A 24,501-nucleotide genomic window follows, 5' to 3' on the forward strand; every position below is an offset into this window, starting at 1 on the left:
TTGAAGTGGCAGCTGCGGGCCACCGAGGACTATGTGGAAGACAAGTGCGAGTATCAACCATTGAGGAAGCCTGCTGTGGAGCAGCGTGGCCTCCTGAGCCGAGCCTTTGGCTTTCAACAGAGAGCCTTTGCCAGAAGGAAACCGCTGGTACCGGAGTCCAAAATCAACACTGCCGAGCTGGAGAAAGAAGTTCAGCTTCCATGGTGGATAATCCAATGGCCCCGGCATCCCAGGCCTGGCACCATTTGTTACCAGTTGTGGAAGAAAGCCGCTGCCTTCTCTCGCTTGGCTAAAATAAAATCGAGACCTGGGGAAGGTTTTGACTTTGCTGGGCTTGAAAGCTTTCTTTTTTTGTTTGTTTCCATTTTGTTTGATTTTTCTGAACCCATTTGAAGTCGTAACACAATCGATCTAATTATTAGAGACTACTGAGGTTTTCCACAGAGCATAGTCTTATCTCTGATGAAGAGAACCTTGTCACCCAATGCTTCCACGTTTAAAAGTTCAGGATGCATTTTAAAGTTCAAAAATTTTGGTGGAAATTCTGTACTGGATAAAAGAGCAGTTAAAATCAGGGAAGCTTCTTGGATTACTTAGAACAAAACATCCTTTTATGGGGGGGTTAAACTTGAGTGTATCTGCAGGCTGTTTTATTTGTGGTCTGTTGTCATCTCTAATGCACGTAAAAGATACCTTTCCCACAGTGGTTCAATACAGGCGCCCAAAGAGGACAGTCTCAGGTTTCATGAATCCAGGTAATTAGCTACGTTAGAGCAGCTCGGTTAAACCATTTGAAGGTCAGTAATGCATGAATTTCTGGCAGACTGCCTAGCAGAGTCTGTAAACACATTTGCGTAGGGATGAGATGTTTTTCGAGTAGGCTTTATATTTTAAAACACAGTGTCAAGTTAGTTTTGTCTAGAATTTAATTCTGTGAAAAATTTGACATCTGATACAAAAAATTCAGATATGAGCACTTTTACACATTTTCAAAGGAATCTTTCCTATTTTGCACACTTGGTGTCTCTGTGGCCCTTAAAATTAAACTCCAGCACCCGTAATTAAACTGTCAGGTTGTCAACACCAGGATCAGATCATCTTGGAATTTGTTTAGATGCCTTAAAAACAGAAGAGTGGGCTGGTATTGTCGGGTAGTGGGTTAAGCTGCTGTTTGAGTTTCCCAGGTCAAGAGTTGCCACTTCAAGTCCCAGCACTTTTACTGATCTAGCTTCTTACTGACAGCTCCTTGGGGAGCAGTGACTGCTGACCCAAGTCCTCAGGCCCCTGCCACAATGTGGGAACCTGGGATGGAGTTTCTGGCTCCTGCCTTGTGTGGCCTTGCTGTGGCTGTTGGGGGGTATTTGGGGAGGGATCCAGCAGTTAGAAGATCTGTTTCTCCTCTCTTACTTGTTCTTTTTCTGTTACTTTGCTTTTCAAGTAGATAATAAGCAAAAAATCCATCAAATATAACCATAATGTTTCCCTTAAAGGTACAGTTTTTATGTGACACTTTGGCCTTGTCCCTGAAATTTGACTAGAGCTGTTGAGATGTCACCACAAGCACATTTCAATTTTGACAAAGATTCTTTTACTTCAAGAATATTCTTTTATTATTATTATTATTTATTTTTATTGGAAAGTCAGATATACAGAGAGGAGGAGAGACAGAGAGGAAGATCTTCCATCGGATGATTCACTCCCCAAATGAGCCACAATGGCCAGAGCTGAGCCAATATGAAGCAGGAGCCAAGAGCTTCTTCCGGGTCTCCCCTGTGGGTGCAGGGTCCCAAGGCCTCCCACATAAGTACAGGGTCCCAAGACTTTGGGCCATTCTCTACTGCTTTTCTAGGCCATAACTAGGGAGCTGGATGGGAACTGGAACAGTCGGGATGCAAACTGGCGCCCAGATGGGATCCTGGTGCTTTTTAAGGTGAGGATTTAGCTAACTGATCCCTCGTGCCTGGCCCTAACTCTCCCACTCTTTGAGAATGTCATGTTTGGTTTGTTTTAGTTGACTAACACTTCCCATGGGTGGGTTGTAACCGGCAGACTTCATGAGTCTATTGGCTGAACAACTCTCCCTGGTACCAGTCGTCTTGGGGTGGATTTGCCTGATTTACTCTCGCTGCTGCACTGGTTCCGGTGAAAAGGCACTGTTGAGGCGTCATGGGGTACCTTTTGGTAGTTACCACTGGGGTTTGCATCTTCACACCACATGAATTGGTGAGGGAATGATTTTTTGAGCCTCTTTTTACTTGTAGGATATTCTTCTAAAGCCTTCCCACTGAGACTTCCTACTGTGTCCTCACATAAACCATCTCTTCTTTTCCCTCAGAACTTTGGTGACTGGCTTGGATTGGCTAGGGTTGTCATTGAGTTGTTGTCCAACCGCAGGGGCAAGTTCCACCTTCCCAGGAGTCTATTCATCTTGGCCAGGGGTTTTCGAAGCCAGGGGCCAGGGACTACCTATCCCACTGCAGGCTGAGTGTCGTCAGGTTTGGATGGGATCATCAGATACTAGGGCCTGCTCTGGATTTCACTGAATATGGTCAGTTTTTGATAAGTGAAGGGCTCCAATCATTTTGCTATTTGGATACCCACATACTACATACATTTAAATTGCCTTGTGTGGGTTTTCATTTTCCCCTTCAAAAAAACTTTTTAAAGGATACCTGAGTTCAACTTCTGGCTCCAAATCCTTATTCCAGTTTCCTACAGTGCAGACCCTGGGAGGCAGCAGGTGATGGCCCAAGTAGTTGCCACCCACGTGGGAGGAGTCTAGATTGAGCATCTGGCTCCTGGCTTCTGCCTGGCATAGCCCTGGCTGTTGGGATCATTTGGGGATTGAACCAGAAAGCTAAATGTCTCTGTCTGCTTTTCAAATAAATAAAAATCTATCATGCTTTGTTTTTATCATAATTTTGATATTAAATATTTTTATACCAGTTAAATCCCTTTGGCATACAGCAAAAGAATCAAAATACATCAGGCAAATATAGAAAAAAGTACATTAGGCACAGACAGCCTCAACTACATGGTTCTTTTGTATTGGTACTTTTTGAGAAGCTAGTTTTTCAGTCTCAACAGTTTTTCTATTTCCGAAACATCCAACAAAACTGTATAAACAGAGGGAACCATTGTTGTCAACTGTTAATTCACTGGCCCCATCTCTCTTTAGCCTTCTGATCCCTGCTTCAACTCAAGGGTCAAAGGTCCCAGGAGGTCAGGCCCTGTGGGTGCGCCTTAGTCACTCCACGGTAGTAACAGAGAGAGCCATGGGGTCTGGCTTCTCATTGTGAAAACTGGTTGTATCATCCATCAGTGGGATCAATTGCACAGAGAGTTGATTTTGGGTGAGAAACTGTCAGTTGTTGCCTTCCAAAAACCAAAGGAGTACAAAAGTGACTGTAGCTTGAATATGATTCCCGCAATGGTCACCAATGTTCCGCTGTGAGAGTTCACTCTGCTTTTCTGCACAAACCAAAGGTCTCCATGATTTATGCACCTGAAGGCCATCTCCTAGCAACAGCCTAGGAGAAAGGCAACAGGAAGCTTTCTCCAGGTAATTAGTCTTTCTGGTTGGTAGTTCATTTGTTTACTCTTGGGAAATACACAGTCCCACACCATGGTAGGAATTATGAGTAAATTTTCCAAGAGTTTTTAGATTTGGGTAGTAGTGTTAGGTTTCAAAAGTTGTCTGGAGGCTTAAAAACAATGTTAAGGGGAAAACTGTTTCACATAAACTTTTGCTTATTAACTATAAATAGCACTTTTTGAAAAAATCTATTTTAAGATTTTTATTTCGGATCACTTCTAGATTTATGAGATGTTGTCAAGATGCACAGAAATATCCCTGCTTCTCCACTCTCAGCCCCGCGAGAAATGGATATTTGAAAGCAAGTATAAGGACTGAATGGGCTGTTTCCGTTCTAGCCCAGAAGTCCTAGTGCAAGAGCGCTATGTGCCTGGTTCTGCCACAGACATTGGCCACCAGGGCAGGTGGGCACTGCAGGGGCACCAGGCCACACCGTGGCTTTCTAAGCTCTCATTTCTTTCAAGGTATCAAAGTTCAGAGAGACCTAAGTTTAGGGAAAATGTGGGATGAGTGAGCTTTTAGTGGGGACTGTGTGGCCAGACAAAGAAGCCTTGTTACCTTTTTCTTTCTGCTTTTCTCTTTATTCTCTAGCTCCTTGCATTTCAAGGGGGAGAGACACCCACTTTTTGTTGTTGTTGTTCCCCTGCTTTTTAAATTGAGGCCTTTAGTCCACGTGCAGTGAGGGACAGGGTCATTTCTTCAACATGTTTTTGAGAAGTAGGGAACAGATAAAAGGTTTAAAGTCATTTGTTTGAAGCATGTAAGGTTATTCTCGAGAAAAAAAGTGCCTTAATCTGACATCTTGTGTGGTTGAGGAGGAAAATGAAGAAGATGCAAAGGGAAACAGAAAGATACAGAGCAAACGCATTTGGGGAAGAAGGCCTAGGACTCCTGGCCTGGGGTGAGCTTCGAGGAGCATTTTGAGTTGGAGATCAATTCATGTTCACTTACTCATCTCCCTAGTTCCTATCTCTTCCCATTGGAACTTTTCGCCCCTGCAAAAGTCAAGGCTTAAATCACCTAGGAGGTAGAAGTCAGATGGCTTTAACTGGATCCCTGCTACCCCATGGGAGACCTGGACTAAGTATCCAGCTTCCAGCTTTGCCCTGGCCTAGCCCTGAGCCACTAAGGGTATGTTGGGGAATCAACCAGCAGAGTGGATAGATGGGGGCTTGCTATCTTTCTGTTTCAAATAGTAAAATTTTTAGAAAAGGTCTTGAAAAAAGACTGATAGCATTTTACCTTAGCTTAAAAAAAAAAGACATACCCATTTACTTGAAAGCTGGAGTTTAGAGAGAGGAGGGGAGAGACAGATTTTGCACTGGTTCACTCCCCAAATGGCTGCAACTGTTGAAGCTGGGCTGGTCTGAAACAAGCAGCCAAGAGCTTCTTTTGGCTTCTCCCACAGCAGTGCGGGAACCTTTGTATTTGCACCATCTTCCTTTGCTTTCCCAGGTGCATTGGCAGGGAACTGGCTTGGATGTGGAGCAACTGTGATTTCAACTGGTGTTCAAATGGAATGCCAGCATTGCAGGCAATGGCATTATGTGCCGGCTTTCTTTTAAAAATTTTATATCATTTTATTACATAGTTTCGTAGGCTCTGGGATTCCCCCATCCCCTCCCCAAACCCTTCCCCCATATTGAATTCCTCCATATTGTTACAGTAGTACAGTTCATAACCAGTCATGATTCCTTCATTGCGAGCATGGACCATGCAGAGAGTCCAGCCCTTTCTTAATCTTTGGATTCTTTCAACCTTCTGACACTTTTGATTCTCCTCTGTTAATGCACCTTTTTTTTTAAGTTGTATCCTTTTTGCTTTTTTTTTTTTAAGATTTATTTATTTTTATTGCAAAGTCAGATATACAGAGAGGAGAAGAGACAGAGAGGAAGATCTTCCATCCACTAATTCACTCCCCAAGTGAGCGCAACAACCAGTGGTGCACTGGCCCAAAGCCAGGAGCCAGGAACCTCCTCCAGGTCTCCTGCGTGGGTACAGGGCTCCCAAGGCTTTGGGCGGTCCTTGACTGCTTTTCCAGGCCACAAGCTGAGAACTGGATGGGAAGTGGAGCTGCCAGGATTAGAACCAGCGCCCATATGGGATCCCGGGGCGTGTTCAAGGCGAGGACTTTAGTCGCTAAACCACGCCACCTGGCTCGCCTTTTCTTTTTTGTGGGTTATTTGTCCTGTCTCTTAAAAATAGTATTGGTGTGAGCTTTTGGTACAGCAAAGAAGCTGCTACCTGGAATACCTGCCTCCAATATGGAGTGTCTGGGATTGAGTGTGGGCTCTGTTCTGCTTGCCAGCTTCCTGATAATGTGTGCCCTGGGAAGCAGCAGGTGTTCGCTCACCTATATTGGCACCCTGCCACTCACATGGGAGGCCTAGACTGGATTCTGGGCTTCTGACTTTGAGACTGGCCCAGGTCTGGCTGTTGCTGGCATTTGGGAATGTACTAATGGATGGAAGCTCTGTCTCTTAGCTTTTCAAATAAATAAAATAATTGGGGCAGGCATTTGTGAAAACAGTTTATGTGGAATGCCCACATTCCAAACTGGAGTTTGAGTCCCACCTCCAATTTACTTATAGTCTCTCACATGTTCCTTGGCCTCTCTATTCCTTTCCTTAGCTTCAGGTCTCATCTCCATTAGTTGATTCCCAAATCTCTTTCCTCAGTCCTAGTCTTTCAATTTCAGTTGAGTGAATGTTTTCCAACAGTTGCCTGAGAAAATCTCAAACTCTGCCTCAGAGTCATGGCAAATTCAGAAGAACATTTAAGGTGTTGCTAGGAGGAAAGGCAATACGACCCAGCTTACATTTCTAGCTTTATAATTCACTTTGATCCTGTAGAGGTGTTGAACACGATCCAACAAGAATTGCTAAACTGATGTTTTTCCATGCCTTATTTTGTCTTCTTACATGGTTTTTCCCCATGTCTTCATGCTAATTGGGAAACATTTCTGCTTTTTCCTATCTTCAGATCTTTCCAGTCTCCCTGACCAAGAAAGTATGGACTTGCAATAACATCACCTGATTAAGGATTAGACAGCCTACTTTTGTCACCTCGATTTTTAGACAATGCTTGAACTTCATATAGCTTTCTGTATTTTAAATTTTCTGCATTTTAAGTAATAGTATTCTGATATCCACTTTCTATGATATCTAAAGAGAAAAAGAGTGCTTTGAAAGCTGTGTACTGCTTTTATAAGCATTGTCTGACCCGAGTTCTGGTTAGCAATGGTGCCTTTCTTGATGAAATCCTGTCTTGCTGGTAGTGACAGGTACTATAACATTCCTAAAAGAAGACCGTAATGCAAAACTTTTTCTTGCATAGTTTCTATCATTGTGTATATAATCATGTTAACAGATTCTGAAGACTGATAGCAGCTAACTTTGGTTCACTAATTCCAAACAGTTGATGCTGTATCCGTTTTATCACTTGTTCCGTCTTTGGATCTGCCGTTTAGGTGATGTCTTTCCGGTGGAAATGGCCCCAATAGCACAGTCTCAGTTTGTGCCTTTGGCTGAGGTCCTTTGCTGTGCTGTGTCTGATATGAATGCAGCTCAGACTGTGGTAACCCAGGAATCACTTTTGGAGCATCTGATGAAACATTACCCAGGTGGAGTATTTGGCATTTTGTATTTGCACTTTATCATATGTTTTTGGTGTCTGTTTATATAAAAAGCAAACATATATAAATGATGTGATATATTTTTTTAAATTTTCTACCTTATATCAGAATCTTTCTAGAAAAAAGCTTACATTAATAGATTCAGTAGTAGTATTTCTTTTGCTTTCCAGATGGACTTTTTCTAAAATTACATGCTTATAACAATAAAAAACCAGACTCTGTTGGAAGGAACACAAAACACAAAAAAATTCATATCCCTCTTCCATTTTTTCTTTTTTTAATCCCAGAAAAAGCAACTGCTATTAATATTTTCTTATGTTTGCTTTCATAAATCATATTTGAATGTCATTTTGATAACATAAATTGGATTATTCCTTTGCACTTTTTTGAAGCTTAAAACCGTTATCTTTGCAATCATTCCATACCAGCATATTTTAATCTCATTTTATAAAATAGCTGCATGACATCCTAATACATGATTAAGGACTTTTTTTTTAAAGATGTATTTATTTTTATTACAAAGTCAGATATAGAGAGGAGGAGAGACAGAGAGGAAGATCTTCCATCCGATGATTCACTCCCCAAGTGAGCGCAATGGCCGGTGCTGTACTGATCCAAAGCCAGGAGCCAGGAACCTCCTCCAGGTCTCCCACATGGGTGCACGGTCCCAAAGCTTTGGTCCATCCTCGACTGCTTTCCCAGGCCACAAGCAGAGAGCTGGATGGGAAGTGGAGCTGCCGGGATTAGAACCAGCGCCCATATGGGATCCCGGGGCGTGTTCAAGGCGAGGACTTTAATCGCTAGGCCACGGTGCCGGGCCCAAGGATATTTTTGATTCCTTAAGTTCTACTTAAATTTATATTATCTCATGTTTTTCCCTTGTCAGTATACTTATAGAAAAATCTAGAAAATATACAAAGTAACCGCTCATAATGTTTCCTTTCAATTTTTTCCATACCAACATTTTAAATGTTACTTTTCTCATTTTGAGCCCTGCTATTTAGAAAATGAAATTTCTTTTAACATTGTTTATCTTTGGCTTTGACAAATGACCTCATCTAGATGGTGAATAGTCTTTCTTCATCCAAGCACAGACTGGTTTCCATCTTAAAATTCTTACAAACATTGAGTTCACTGGACTGAGTTTCAAAGGCTTTCTGTGTTTGCCCACTAAGAAGTTTAAATATTTAATGGGTTTATATTTGAGTGAATTCTGACCTTTTTTGTTATTTAATGATTAACCTATCATGTGTCTTTCTGTGGGCCAAATTATATTCCTTTTATTTAATTAAATTATGGCTATTGTTTATGCTTTTGATCTTTTAATTATATATATTAACTGTACTAAATCAACTGAGTTTATCAAGAGTTCGTGTTGTTTCTGACTTACTGATTTCATTCAAACTTCTTCTGACTTAGAATCTATCCGTGTCAAATGCTTCCTTGTTTAGGCATCACCGTTCCATCTCAAGACATTCTCTATACCACTCTGGGAGCTCTGATAAAAGACAGGAAGATTTATCACACAGGGGAAGGCTACTTCATCGTGACTCCTCACACTTACTTTGTCACAACTACAACCACTCAGGAAAACCGGGGAGTCTCCCTGCCTAGTGGCAGTCGCCCGGGGCCAACTTCCCTGACTTATCTGGTGAGCGCCGAGGGCTGCGCAGGTGCAACCAATGAGAATGCTGCCCTTGTGTTCCATTGCCAGTCATGCCAGTGTTTCCCTGATGTGTGCACTCGGGATGTTGAACCACCACCTGCTGTGGAAGTGACTAGAAAATGCCAGAAAGATCTCGGGCAATCCAAACCATTAGTGCAGAATCAAGCAGTTTCAGTGTCTGAGGAGAATGATGTCTGTGACAGCACCAAACCTTTATTGTATTCAAAAGACAAAGAAAAAGGCAAGAAGTTTGGTTTTAGTCTCTGGTGGCGCAGCATATCCAGAAGGGAGAAGCCCAAAGCTGAGTACAGCAGTTTCTCTGCCCAGTTTCCACCTGAAGAATGGCCTGTCCGAGATGAAGATGACTTGGACAATATCCCTCGAGATGTTGAACATGAGATCATCAAAAGGATTAACCCTGTTTTGACTATTGACAACTTAAACAAACATACTGTCCTAATGCAAAAATACGAAGAACAGAAAAAAATTAACAGCCAGGGCACTTCCACTGATGTGCTGACATCCAGGCAGAAATATCCTTTAAGAGACAGAGTTAGGCCAAGGCAGGGTCGGCCTGCAAAGCCCCACAGGCGAAGCTATTCACACAGGGACAGACACAAAGCAAGGAGTCAGGGCAGTGAACTCCAGCCAGCTCACGGAGCGGAGCAGCACCCTGAGCTCCCTGCTCCACAGCCCACTCCCAGAACCAAAATCCCAAACGAAGCAGTAGGACGGACACAACTAAGTGAGAATTCAACAGTGCCAGGCTCCCATCTGATTTACAAAAAGCGAATCAGTAACCCTTTTCAGGGGTTGTCTCTGCGAGGGAGTCCAATAACCAAAGGACACAGCATTCACAAGACCAGTGACATCAAACTCCGACAGATTGGTCCAAGGGAAAGACCTCTCCAAAGGTCACAGTCTTGGGACTCCCTGGGACTCTTTGATGGTGAAGCCAAACAGCTGTGTGCTGGACATGCTGATGAAAAATTACAGGGAGAATCCATTCATGTGAATAACTCTGTTGTCAAGCCCATCAGGGATGGGTACAGAAATATCCTCTTAAATTACTCTCAGTCTCATGTTTTACAAAGAAACGGTAGTACATGCTGTTCCTTTAGGGAAAGCAGGTCAAAATATAATGCATATGGGGAAGAAAATGACCTAATCCCAGATGTATTGAACAGTCATGCTTACTTTGACAAGTCAGGGGAAACCAAAGACACACAGCATATCCCGCCCTCACCAAATCTCTCCTCTTTGGGCCAAACACGCACTGCTTCCAGATCAGTGGATCAAACGATACACCAGTTTCAAAATCTTGGCCTTTTGGATTACCCAGTTGGTGCAAACCACTTGCAAGAACCTGAGCAAGACAGGGACTCTGAAGAACCAACTAGGATAGCATTTGTCCAGGATGCAGAGACTGGGAGTCTAGAACACAGAGGGCTTCCAGACGAGGCTCAGGCCTTGTCTCAGGATGAGGTGGAGGGGGAGGATGGGGCCTGCAGTTCATTATATCTAGAGGATGATGACTTCTCTGAGAATGATGACTTCTGTCAAATGCTGCCTGGCTGCATGCAGTTTCCCTTATCAGGCAGAAACAAGTGGAATTATTTAGAAAAGCAAAAAGTGATGGAGAGGTCTCTGAGTGAGTATAACAGCAATACAGACAGGTTTGTGCCTCAGATGAATGCAAAAAATGAAGATTGTAAACCCACTGGGTTGCTCACAAACCCAGGCGAAAGCCAAAAACCTGATCTGTCTGCAGAAACCCATGGACTAAATTCAGGGACTCCATTTGGTTTTAACTGTGAAGAGGAACCTGGTATGACTAACTGTTCACGGGCCCCAGCACCTGCTGATGGAAGTGTGTTTGGTAACTGCAATGCCAGGAAGGCCACTGCTGAAGCTGAAAGCCTTGGAGACCTTGACCGTATCAGAGAAGTGAACACAGCCAGCTGGAGCTGGAGTGCAAAGAAGCAGGAAACAAGAAAGCATTTCAAAGAGCTTTTCAATGGATCACACATGCCAGTGTTGGCTCCGGATGTGCAACATGAACACAGTCACCTGGAAGGAACAGAAACTCACAGTGTGGCGGGAGACAGTGGAATAGATTCTCCACGGTAAGTGCTTACAAGTGTTTGAGGGGCCACTGACACATAGGCAGTGTTCACATCTAAGGTACATTGAGTTATGTGGTGGGGAACTCTTAAATGAACGGGCATATGCAATTCTGTCAACCTTTATGAATAACTGTATAAAGTTACAAAGTAGTCTTTCATAATAGTGGAGTTCGTTTTCAATGTGAAATACAGTTTACTAATAACATCAAGTATTTCGAAAGATAAGGACTGCTATAAACCAAGCATTTTCTAAACTAAGGAGTGTAACTTTTCATGTTCACTTATATTCTTGGGCGTGAACAGGTTACTGTAACTTGTTTCTTTTTTTTTTTTTCTTTTTTTTTATTTTATTTTATTTATTTTTTTTTATTACAAAGTCAGATATACTGAGAGTAGGAGAGATAGAGAGGAAGTGGAGCTGCCAGGATTAGAACCAGCGGCCATATGGGATCAAGGCGATGACCTTAGCCACTAGGCTACGCTGCCAAGCCCAACTGTAACTTGTTTCTAAAAATGTGTTTATAAAAGTAATAAGTTTTTATGGGGAAACAAAAAATTAAAAAGTTCTTAAAGTATTTTAAACATCTATAATAATATTACCATCTAGATTTTCTAGAATCATATTTGGTGTATTTATAACACTTTAGATTGAACATATAATTTTATCTACTGGGCACATTCTGAGTTGCTATTTTTTTTTTAATTTTTTAAATATTTATTTATTTTTATTACAAAGTCATATACAAAGAGGAGGAGAGAGAGAGAGGAAGATCTCCTTCCAATGATTTACTCCCCACGTGAATGCAACGGCCCAAAGTCAGGAGCCAGGAACTTCCTCCAGGTCTCCCATATGGGTGCAGGGTTCCAAGGCTTTGGGCCACCCTCGACTGCTTTATTAAGCCACAAGCAGGGAGCTGGATGGGAAGTGGAGCTACTGGGATTAGAACTGGCGCCCCTATGGGATCCGGCATGTTCAAGGTGAGGACGTTAGCCACTAGGCCACTGCGCCGGGCCCCAGCTATTTTTTTTTCTTTAGAAGATATATTTTTATTGCAGAGTCAGATATACAGAGAAGAGGAGAGATAGGAAGATCTTCTGTCCACTGAATCACTGCTCAAGTAGCTACAATGACAGGAGCTGAGCTGATCCAGAGCTAGGAGACTGGAGCCTTTTCTGGGTCCTCCCATGTGAGTGCAGGGTCCTAAGTCTTTGGGCCATCTTCAACTGCTTTCCCAGGCCACAAACAGGGAGCTGGATGGGAAGCAGCGCCACTGGCATTAGAACCAGTGCCCATACAGGATCACCAGCACATACAAGGCAAGGATTTTAGCCACAAGGCTACTGCGCCACGCCTGAGTTCCTATTTTCTATGTTGCTTTTGTCTTTTTTTTTTTAATTTAAATTTTTTTTTAATTGAAAAGGCGGATCAGATTTATATGGAAGGGAGAGACGGATAGATCATCTCTCCACTGGCTCACTCCTTAAATGGCCACAATGGCCAGTGCTAGGCCAAGCTGAAGCCAAGAGCTAGGAGCTTCATCTGGGTCTCCCGTGTGGGTGGTAAGGGCCCAAGTACCTGGGCCATCTTCTGCTGCTTTCCCAGGTCATTAGCTGGAAACTGGTTCACAGGTCAAGCAGCCAGAACTTGAATTGGTGCCCATATGGAATACTGACGCTGCAGGCTGCTCTACCACAATACTAGTCCCTGGACATTTTTTATATACATGTATATGTGTGTGTGTGTGTGTGTGTGTGTGTGTATATATATGACTTGTTTTATTGCAGAGGGAAAGTTACAGAGAGAAGGAGAGACAAAGAGATCTTCCATCTATTGGTTCACTCCCCAAATGGCTGCAACGGCCACAATTAAGCCAGTCTGAATTCAGGAAGCAGGAACTTCCTTAAGGTCTCCCATGTGGGTACAGGGTCCCAAGGACTTGGACTAGCCTCTATTGCTTTCCCAGGGCATAAACAGGGGCTGGAACAAAAGTGCAGCAGCCAGTACTTGAACTGGTATCTATATGAGATGCTGGCAGTATAGGTGGAGTAGCCTGTTATGCCACTGTACCAACAGATATATATAGAGGAGACACAGAAATAGCTTCCATCCACTGCTTCCCTCCTCAAAGGCCTCAATGGCTAAAGCTGAGCTAATCTGAAGCCAGGAGGTTTTTCTGGGTCTACACATGGGTGCAGGGTCCTAAGACTTTGGGCCACCCTGCACTGCTTTTTCAGGTTATAAGCAGTGAGCTGATGGGAGGTGAAGTAGCCTGGACATGAACCAGTACTCATATGGGATCCCAGCACTTTTAGGGGGAAGGATTAGCCAACTGAGTCATTTTACCGGGCTGTAAAAAATATATTTTTAACAACAAATCAAATATTGCTCTTTTTTTCACTCAACATATAGAAATCATGCACTCAAAATATATGTCTAGCTTTTTCTTTTTAATGGCTACTCATGATTTTTTGGACCCCTGTTATTTATATAATTGCTTTTCCTTCTTTTGAGAGATTATTCCCAGTTTTATTATTAATTAATCTGTAGTAAATTGTCTTATATATAAATATGGGCATTTCCAATTTCTTAGGCTAAATTCGTAGGAGTAAACTTTTTAAATGCCATTGCTTTCTTGTTGGACAACAAGATATTTTCCACTTGAACCAGTAATTTGATTTATATTAAGTCATTAAGTCAAAGCGTGTTTTCTCCAGAAGTCAACAGTGGTGGTGTAAAACCAAGCCACAGATTTGTTTTACTTTCTGGCAAAACCAAACCAAATGGCAGATTAGGGATTATTATTCCTTTACATGTAATTTTGAGAGTTTTAATTTGTAAAGTCTTCAGAAGAAGGAAGGGAAGGGAAAATAACATTTGAATAGCAATAGTGCCACAGTTATAAGGGTTAGGTGGATACAAGTGAACAAGTAATTGTTATTACCCACAAAAACCTCACACTACAGCAAAGAGGGCCACAGTGCCAAGGTGAACTAAGAAAAAAATGTAAGCTCTCCCCAAGTGTACAAGAGCTGTGGAGTTAGGAGTGATAGGCTATGTGGGGGAAAACTGATTGGAGGACACATTTTGGATCTGTGCCAATGTAATAAGTAAACTGATGGCGAGTAGCCACTGTGGGAAAAGGGGGGTTTCATAAAGAGCCCATGTCAGCAGGCACGCTGTCTTCCTGAAGCAAGGCAGATGTGTTCGATAAGGGCCTACTCTTGCTTAACTTCCATCTGCCAGGAAAAGAGAACTGTCAATAGAAGAAAATCTAGCAGTTGGCTTTTCCCTTCCGTGTAACTTCCCATAAAAGTCATAACTTACACAGGAACATATGAGCCACTTTGGATGCATAAAAAGGTTTTTCAGGGAAGTGCTGACTATTTCCAACTAGAGTATCTTTGCTGTTGGATCTGAGAACAGGTCTTGTCCTGAATATATGGGCTAATTTTTGACAGCAGATAACTAAGGCGCTTTTGTGAAGCCTTTATGATCTAAGGAGCATCTTAGATGTTTGAATGGGAGCTTACTGCATTAAATATACCTTAGTCATGAGTTGTTTCAGAGTAACAAATGAATGTATAGTGCCTTGATTAGAAATCCAGGTACTTTTTGAAGGTAATAATTCTGTTATTTTTAATATCTTTAGGACACAGAGCCTGGCATCTAATTCAGTCGTTTTGGATGGATTGAAAAGAAGGCAGAACTTTCTGCAGGAAGGCATGAACAGCAGTCAGACACCGACATCCAGTTCCTTACTACAGCTAACTCCTGTCATAAATGTTTAATCTTCTTTTGAAACTGTTATGTTTTGTAAAAATGTAAGCCATTGCTAATCTTTCAGCTGAGTGTGTAAGAACCCTCTAAGGTTAAGCTTATGGACTATTAACCTCATTACATATTTTGTTCTAATTACTGGATTTCTCCCTTTTGATAGTTTAAATAATTTGAAAGCTTATTTTTACTAGGAATATATTGGGAAAGTATAGGTTATTTACAATAAAAATATTAAATTTTTGGTTCTCTTCCTATAATTGAATTTTCTGACATTCATTAGTTTATGCATAGGATACTATTTTACTACCTAATAGTAAATTTCTTTACATACGCTAATTCTTTTTTAAAGGAACCATCTTTTGCTATGTTCTCCTTGGAAGATTATGAATGTTCTTAAAATAGATTTATTTTTATTGGAAAGGCATATTGACAGAAAGATCGTCCATTCACTGGTTCACTCCTTAAATGGCTGATTGAAATGAGCTGACCTGAAGCCAGGAGTCAGGAGCTTCAAGTCTCCAATGTGGATGCAGGGTCCCAAGGCCTTGGGCCATCCTCTACTGCTTTCTAAGACCACAAATGGGGAGCTGGATGGGAAGTGGAGCAGCCGGAATGCAAACCAGTGCCAATGGGATCCTGGCACTTGCAGGGTGGGAGATTAGCCATTGGCTGCAGCCACTGCTGCAGACCCTACATACACTAATTATTATGAGGATCTCACCAGATTTCATCACACATTTCAAAAAAATGCAGGTCTTAGAGTTGTACAGATACTGTCTAACTATGTAGGCTTTTGTTGTAGGCAGTAATTTATATGAATTTATATGAATTTATATGTTGCCTACTTTGCAGCAGGCATTGTTTTCTTTTTTTTTTTAAGATTTATTTATTTTATTATAAAGTCAGATATACAGAGAGGAGAGACAGAGAGGAAGATCTTCTGTTATATGATTCACTCCCCAAGTGAGCGCAACGGCCGGTGCTATGCCGATCCAAAGCCGGGAACCAGGAACCTCTTCTGGGTCTTCCATGTGGGTGCAGGGTCCCAAAGCTTTGGGCCGTCCTGGACTGCTTTCCCAGGCCACAAGCAGGGAGCTGGATGGGAAGTGTAGCTGCCGGGATTAGCACCGGCGCCCATATGGGATCCCGGCGTGTTCAAGGTGAGGACTTTAGCCGCTAGACCATGCCGCCGGGCCCTGGACTTGGTATTTTTGAAGGATCCTTTCAACTCCTCAGCCTTAAGCTTATGATAGTGAATGAAGATCTTGTATAATATTTAGTTCATGTAGGATTCCTGAGGGTTGCTTCCCACTCTCCTTATCTGTATTTGTCCCTGTCAATCCTTGGCAAAAGGAGCACCAAGAGACATGTTTCAATTTTTATTTTGGACTAGGTCAAGTTTTGCAATTTGTAGTCCTTTGTGATTCTCAAGACATCTAGGTACCAGTGAAAATCATCTGATTTTGCCACTTAATGCAGTGTGATACTAAATGGATATATTAAATGAAGTCTGTTATTAAACTAATGAATACTAACTTCCCTCTTCCTACAAAACTCATAATCACAGATACTCAAAATGGGAATGTTTGCTAGTAAACTATTGTTTTGAGAACTGATTCTCAAAAATAAGTAATCCGCATTTTTTTTCCCCATAGTAACTTCAATGGAAATTCAAGCGTTTGGTTTCTCCATTGCCACCTGTTCTCAATCAGTAGCTTTGGAATCAGTCACATATGAGGCCAAGCTCCTCTCCTCGTTAAGTGTTTGATGGAGCAGTTCACCACACTTCTCTGATTTAGTTTTATCATCTGAACAATGGGGATAACAGGGGCTGGCGCTGTGGTGTACTAAGCTAATCCTCTACCTCAAGTGCTAGCATCCCATGTGGACACTGGTTTGTGTTCTGGTGCCTCCACTTCTGATCCAACTCTCTGCTTGTGGCCTGGGAGAGCAGCCGAGGATGGCCCAAAGCTGTGGGACCCTGCACCTGCGTGGGAGACCCAGAAGAAGCTCCTGGCTCCTGGCTTCTGATTGGCACAGTTCCAGCCATTGTGGCCATTTAAGAGATTGAATCAACGGGTGGAAATTTTCCCTCTGTTTCTCCTCCTCTCTGTATATCTAACTTTCCAATAAAAATAAACCTTTTAAAAATATAGTCACAGGGCCCGGCGGCGTGGCCTAGCTGCTTAAGTCCTCGCCTTGAACACCCCGTATCCCATATATGGGCGCCGGTTCTAATCCCGGTAGCTCCACTTCCCATCCAGCTCCCTGCTTGTGGCCTGGGAAAGCAGTTGAGGACGGCCCAAAGCTTTGGGACCCTGCACCCGTGTGGGAGACCTGGAGGAAGAGGCTCCTGGTTCCCGTCTTTGGATCGGCGCGTACCGGCCGTTGCGGTTCACTTGGGGAGTGAATCATCGGACGGAAGATCTTTCCCTCTGTCTCTCCTCCTCTCTGTATATCTGACCTTGTAATAAAAATAAATCTTTAAAAATATATATATATAGTCACAAAAGTTGCCTAGATGGATATACATAGGCTCCTCTAAAAGTCCCTTATTTTTGCCAGGTTGTCTGGAATTTCACCAGTAAAGACTTTAGTCCATTAGGTAAAGATTTCAAAAAATATTGTCCATCAAAATCCAGGTATGTCCAGGAAGGTAGTGTGGGTTTGGTTATCAATTAATATCTAATTCCATAAATAGTAAGAAAACAAAGTATTATTATAGACCTACAACACCACACATTCTCTCATCTGTGGAGTCCTCAGTAACTGAGCTCTCTGCAAGCTACTTTCAGTATTTCAAAAATTCTCAGGGAACCTGTCATTTCCTTTGCCCAAGTTTTCATTGCCTAAAACATCAGGTTGATTTCCCAATGGTTGAAATGATGCAGCACAGTAATGCGACACTCTCCCATGCTGGTAGGATACTGTTCATCTATGCTATATTGATTAGAATGACCATCAATCAATCATTAGGAAATGCAGTCTAGCAGCTAAAATGTCAGGTCCATAAGGAAAAATAATGGCAATCAGTAAAAACAATGGAAAGAACCTCAGAGGAGTGAAGTATTGGGAACTACTATCTTTTGAGAACCTCTTAAGGCTATTGTAGAATGCAGAAGACAAGAGATTGCCTAAGGAATGAAAAAAAAAAAGATGGGAAATGAGAACAGGCACACCAAAGACAAGCTCATTGCCACCTTGTTGGCCTCTTAGAAGTATTTTGCCCTTCTGAAACCTTAAGCAATCTCCCCTCTAGAGAAGGCGTCTCCAAACATTTCTTGGGGAATGGTGCCCTCTTCTGGGAGAACTGATGTTAACAGCCCTCTCCCTAGTGGTGGTGGTGGTGGTGGTGGTGGTGGTGGGTCCACCCCTTCCCCCCACCCCCTCCCCACCCCACCGCTACCCCGGTTCTTTATTTCAACACACACACACACACACAAGTAATTGACTAAAGGGAGAGGGACAACTCCATCCCAGGCTCAACATTTAAAAAACCATTCCCAAGGATTTGAATTGGATTTGAATTGAATTGTCCAAAGAGCTCTGCATTCAAAACCTCAACTCAATGGGAAGTCCCTCTGTACCTCATGTTTTAAGATTTATTGAAAGAGTTGGAGGGACACACACATTCACAGACATCTTCAACCCACTGGTTCACTCCCTAGATGGCCGCCATAACCAGGGCTGGGGCAGACTGAAGCCAGGAATTTCATCTGGATTTCACACATGGGGTTTCACACATGGGCCATCTTCTAGTGCTTTCCCAGGTCCATCAACAGGGAGCTGAATTGGAAGCGGAACAGCCACTAACTTTTCTAGTTGCTTGTGGTAATATGATATACATTGAAAAACACAAGTAGTATGGGACTCAAACTTTTTTCAGTGAAAAGTCAGTCCTTGTTCAAGTTGACTCATGTGTCAGTTTACTCCTTGTCCTTCCTACAGTAGTCCACAGTCAGGTTCTGCGAGGTTAGGGCATAGAAAGCCAAGAGAATGCAAGGTTTAAGTCATTGTGTAAAATAGTAGTGAACAGATTAGTCACCCCAACAGGGATGTGTGTGTGTGTGGTCTTTCCCTTTCTAGATGTGTTTTAGCATCTCTGATACATAAGTGAATTTCAAAACTTCTTTTGCATTCTTTTATTTTATTTTTGACAATCTTTACATAATTAGGGCAAAAAGATTCAAGGACTACAGGAAAGTGGGTCAGACTATTATTTCCACATTGTTTTTTTTTTTTTCATGTATCTGGGGGAAAGGAGGAAATAAAAGGAGAAGTCCCACGCAGTCTCCCACCCATCCCAGGTCCCTGATGTGGGGCATGCTCTGAGGGTCTTGCTCAAGTGGTTTTGATAGTGCAACAGTTATGAATTGTTGCCAATCTCCATTCCAAGCACAATGAGGTCGCTGAAGAATCCACTGATTGACATAGTCCATTTTAGAGTCTCCATTTGCCCAGTTTTTCACTGCCAACATGTGGCTGGGGTAGTTGATGGACTTGTTCTGTCCTTCCTTACATTCTAAAGGAGCTCAAACTTCACCTCTGATCTTGGGCCACAAGATACATGTGTCCTTTTTTATCCCAATTTTACATACTGACTTTCCACCCATGTCTATTTTTTTCTGCACACATCCTCATAATCTGTTGTAGGGCTAGAGACTCAACCTGGTAGAAGAGGGAGCGGGGGTGCAAGAGTGGGACTGAAGGATTTAGAAAAGCCCAGATCTACACATGAGTAACCATTCTCATAATCTAGGGGAAGACACGCAGGTTTCTGTCAGCAGGAGCTGAACACTGCTGGTGTCCACAGTACTCAATCCATAAAGTGACTTTTACACTTGCCATTTTTGAACATAAGCCAGTCTCTAAATCACGCCCTGAAGCAATCAGAGGCTTAACAGACTTGGTCCTAGTTCCTGGATCAACTGTCAAAATCAACCACGTGTAGCCAGTTACAACTTCTTTTAGATTTGATGCTCATCTTAGGAGTATGTGTTCTAGTCATTGTCAAGTAGGCTCCAGGGTGCCCCTGTGCCTTCGTTTAACTTGGGTCCTTTTACTCCCAGGCGTTGAGCATTGGGTTGAAGCCCGAAAAAGGCTCAGAAAATACAGCCAATTAGCTGTCTTTGGTGATGTAAGAAAGGGAAAGCTGGAGAAGCTGCCCCTTTTGTAACGTCAAAGGTTTCCATTGGTTACTCAGGAGCAGTTTCCCTAACCCCCCTTTTTATTCTTCACAAATATACGATCTGTTCAATATGTTTAGATTTTCTAGCTGAGACTGCTAGGAGTCTAAGGTTTTGTTTCTCCCCTCACCCTGCTCATTTTGTTTCACGGTACCCTCCCCAATCTCAAGGCTTTCAAGTTCGTGTGGCAGAAAAGCCTCCTCCTCTAGGATGCAGGCGGCACACTGGCCAGTCTTGACTTTGCGTGACCTCAAACGAGTAAAATCCTTTCTTGGTTGGATTGTTTCCTCCGGTCCCACGGGGAGCGTGAGGACGAAAAATCAATCCCCAAACCAACTTCATAACTAAAACCTAATCCATTTCAGGGGAGTGGCCTTCGACCCAGTCAGTCCCAGCCTTCACCTCAAGCCCCACCGGCCCTTTCCCAACTGGCCGCTGGCCGTTAACGCCTTCCCGCCCTGCGCGGGGCGCGCGCCCGCAGCTTCCGCCGGTCACGGGCACGCGCAGCTGCGCGTGACGCCCCCAACCCGCCTCGGCGCCTCGCCGCGAGGGCCAGAACGCTCAGCCGTCACTGAGGGGGCAGCCCCAGCGGCGAACCCCGAAAGACGCCCGGGGGGAGGTACCGAGCGGAGCGCCCCACTGTGGGCAAGAGGCGCTGAGAAACAGAATCCTATATGCTAAGCAGCGCGTGCGTTCTTCCTGGCGATTGGCCAGGAGTTACTCTCGAAGCCAATCACTTCGGAACGAGGGTGGGACCGTCGACATCCTTTCATCCTCATTGGCTGGGAGGCTGAGGCTCCAGGAAAAGGTGTCTGCCCAGAGTATCCGCGATTACTTTCCCCGCCGAGCGGTGCGTGTCCCGGAAGTGACGCAGGGCCCTGGCCAGGCCGGTCGCCCTGCCCCCGTTTCCTTTCACGCTGTGGCTTCCCGGAGGGTTGCTTGTGTGGCCGCCGTGCCCGGAGGCTGGCGGAGGCGCGGCGGCCAGTAATGCCAGGGAAACTCCTCTGGGGGGATATTATGGAGCTGGAAGCACCTTTGGAGGAGCCCGAGAACCAGAGGAAGGAGAGGCAAAAGGTGCGCTGAGGATGGGGCCGCGCCTCCTGTTTGCGCGGCTTGGGCGGGGAGGGGAGGTGTCCCTGGTAATGGCATGTCACCGGCGAGCCGGAGCATCCGAGGGCCTCGCCGTCCTCTCCGCGATCTCTTCCCCGCCCTCAGCAGCTGGAGAAGCACGGCCCTGGACTGTAGCTGGCCTCCCCTGGCCGTTCAGCCCGTCCTCTTGGCGCCCGTAGCTCTCGGAAGGGATGGGCAGACACGCTCCCATCGTCGAGGAATCTATTTCCTCTTCTCCCATAAGCGAGGACGCCTGGTTGTTTGGTTCTCGTTAGCCGTCCTGGAAGATGATTAAGAAAAACGACTTATGTATTAAAAAAAAAACAAAACCAATTATCTGGGAAATGGGTTGCCTCTGTCACCCCATCTTGTGTATGCTGCAATCTTAGGGACAGTGATCCCAGGTTTATAAAGTTAGATAAACTAGTGTCATATTCAAACCCGGGGTTGTCAGGGTTTGTCTGTGATGGAGATTCTGTGGCGATCAGTGCTTTCATTCAGTCCACAGGTATGTGTTCTAACCTGTCTTGCACTCCTCGCTGAGTACAGAGGACTTTAGATAAGGATTAAAAATGGGCCTTCTCTCTAGGTGCCTGTGTAGAGCTGTAGAAACTTACCTCACTTTAAGTCCTGCAACAGAATCACAGGTGCCAAAAAATGCACAGGTAAAATTTTGACAGGAGACATCTGAACTGCAGAAAAGAGAACAGGTCGCAATATTTGAAGCGTGACGTTTGGTGAAAGCATCAAATTTGTTCAGTATAATGTGTAGAGAGTTCAACCTTCCTGCCCAGCCATGTTGCTAGGATAAGCTTACCGTTACAAACAACCTGTTTCATTTATTGTGGAACACATACAACCTGACACTTGTCATTTTTAAGTGTGTAATTCTGTGGCGTTTAGAATATTCACTTTGTTTTGCAGCCATCACCAAGATCTGTCTACAGAACTTTTTCATTTTCCCAAGCTAAAACCCTGCCCAATACACGCTAACTCGCTTTCCCGGTTTTCCTGGTCCTGACATACATTGTTGTGTTTTCACTACAAGAGTTAGGCACTAGGGTGTAAATGGAACCCCCAAGTAGTTATTTTGAGCTCCTCTTTGAAATTTTGGATCCAAATCTTGGATGTGTCCAGGCCTAGTTTATGCCTCTTCTAACCAACTCAGTGGAAAGTAAGCGCATTCCCCTTTGAAGTCTGTTCCCCTTTGATCATGTAGATGGCATTTATTTTGTTTCCTGTGAAATTATTTTCCTCTCATGTATGTCTGTCACAAGTGTTTCCCAGATTGTTCAGGAAAATGTGTCTGTTTATCCATGCATTTTCATTTATTCTTATAATTTGGTAGTTTTCGTATTGTAAATTCTTTTGTAAATACTTGTTGACAGATCTTTATGCAAGATAGAGATTTGGAAATGGAGTATCAGCTAATAGATCTAGCTTTAGGCTAGAGATCTTGTTCTGAGATGAAGTAAGATGAAGATGCAATGGAGCTGAGCATACAGGTTCTCAGAACTGGAAAGTAGGTGAGGAAGGGGGTTTGGAAGGACATATTGAAAGTATAAATAGTGGGGGTGAGGGTGGAGGTGTAACCAGCTAATTCTCCACCTGCAGCACCTGCAGCATTTCATGTGGGCACTGGTTCGAATCCTGGCTGTGCCATTTCCAATCCAGCCCTCTGCCTTTGACCTAGGGAGGCTGGCTTCAGATCTGCTCAGCCCTGGTCATTTTGGTCAGTTAGGGAGTGAACCAGTAGATGGAAGACCTATCTCCTTTCTCTGTAAATCAGCCTCTCCAATAAAAAAGAACAAGTGTATTAAAAAAGGAAGTGTAGGGCCCGGCGGCGTGGCCTAGCGGCTAGAGTCCTCACCTTGAACGTCCCGGGATCCCATATGGGCACCAGTTCTACTCCCGGCAGCTCCACTTCCCATCCAGCTCCCTGCTTGTGGCCTGGGAAAGCAGTTGAGGACGGCCCAAAGCTTTGGGACCCTGCACCTGCGCGGGAGACCCGGAAGAGGTTCCTGGTTCTCTGCGTCGGATCGGCGCGCACTGGCCCGTTGCGGCTCACTTGGGGAGTGAATCATCGGATGGAAGATCTTCCTCTCTCTCCTCCTCTCTGTATATCCGGATTTCCAATAATAATAAATCTTTAAAAAAAAAAAAAAGAAGGAAGGACTGAGTGTGTTGGAAACCAAGGGAGCTGCAAGTGTCAAGCCTGTGGGTCTGATACAGATTAATGTATTTCATCATCTTGTGGTGTTGCTGGGCTTGGCCTTAGAAGTTGGCCTTGCTACCTCCTCTCCCTGAAGTGCAGAGCCCAGGAGCAATTCAAACCCCAGGCTGGCTCTATAAATAATCTTGTTTTTCTAGAGGATCCATTGGTTTTGCGAGCTGTGGACTAGGGCAGTTAACTAAAGATCAGATGATGTAATAATTATCTGCAAAGCATTTTCACATAGGTCATGTTGTCTGGTTTTCACAACAGGTTCTATTCTGTAGCTGAGGATGTTGTATGCCAATGTATCTTAACAATTCTTTGAGTCATGGTGAGAATTTTGGTGATGTCAGGTTTCATAGCCAGTAATGGCTGATATCTAATTTATTTTGAACATCTGACCAGCTCATTCTGAGGAAGTGCTACATTTCAACACTATATCTTGTACTTTAAATTATTAACAGCAGTGGCCATTGGGTTGGCCATTGGGGCAGCCGAGGTGCCGCAGGTTGAGCTGTACCTTGGGACCCCTGCATCCCGTGCTGGAATGGCTGAGATCCAGACTCACCTCTGCTGGGGCTATACCTTGCTGCTAGGGCACCTTGAGCGAGCAGATGAGGTCCCAGGCATTTGAATTCCTGACACCCAGGTGGGAGACTTGGATGGAATTCCTGGCTTGTGATTTCTGTCTAACTCAGTTCCAGCTGTTGGAAGTTATGTGGGGAGTGAACCAGTGGATGTCTCTATCATGCAGCCTTTCAAATAAATGAATATACCATAAACAAAAACCAGCAGAAAAGATTGACTGCCAGTTTGGCATTTTAAAATCAAAGTTGCAGAATTTTGATTTTTAAAATTTGTTTGTAAAGTAGAATTAGAGAAAGAAAGAGAGAGAGGAACAGTAATAAAGACATCTTCCATTTGCTGGTTCACTCCCCATTGGCCACAGTGGCTGGAGGTGGGCCAGGCCATAGCCAGGAGCTTCTGGATCCCTCATGTGGGTACGGGGACACAAGGTCTTGTGCCAGGGAGCTGGATCAGAAGTGAAACAGTTGGGGATTTGAACCAGTGCCTAAATGGGATCTGCTACTGCAGGTAGAGGCTTAACGTGCATGACATCAGCCTCCAATTTTTAAAACAAAACATAAATTCTATTCACTGAGTAATAATATTTAAGAAACTTTCAGGATT

At 43.7% G+C, this 24,501-nt stretch overlaps 2 protein-coding genes across 3 annotated transcripts in view; both read left to right on the plus strand.

The window, feature by feature from the left end:
* The window catches only part of STOX1 (storkhead box 1), a 36,336-nt gene extending 20,695 nt beyond the window's left edge, over positions 1-15,641 (plus strand). The window contains exons 2-4 of the mRNA XM_058671554.1: positions 7,065-7,217; positions 8,681-11,021; positions 14,672-15,641. Coding sequence (XP_058527537.1) covers positions 7,065-7,217; positions 8,681-11,021; positions 14,672-14,810 — 2,633 coding nt within the window. The 3' untranslated portion in view covers positions 14,811-15,641. The remainder of the gene's footprint in view (positions 1-7,064; positions 7,218-8,680; positions 11,022-14,671) is intronic.
* Positions 15,642-20,602: 4,961 nt separating this feature from the next.
* DDX50 (DExD-box helicase 50) overlaps positions 20,603-24,501 on the plus strand; it is a 40,931-nt gene continuing 37,032 nt past the window's right edge. For both annotated transcript variants that reach the window (XM_058671546.1, XM_004583435.3), the window contains exon 1: positions 20,603-21,059. Coding sequence is in view for 1 of the 2 variants with exons in the window: in XM_004583435.3 (XP_004583492.2) it covers positions 20,973-21,059 (87 nt within the window). In the remaining variant the exon portion in view is untranslated. The remainder of the gene's footprint in view (positions 21,060-24,501) is intronic.

This window comes from Ochotona princeps, chromosome 13 (assembly GCF_030435755.1).
Source record: "Ochotona princeps isolate mOchPri1 chromosome 13, mOchPri1.hap1, whole genome shotgun sequence".
Lineage (NCBI taxonomy): Eukaryota > Metazoa > Chordata > Mammalia > Lagomorpha > Ochotonidae > Ochotona > Ochotona princeps.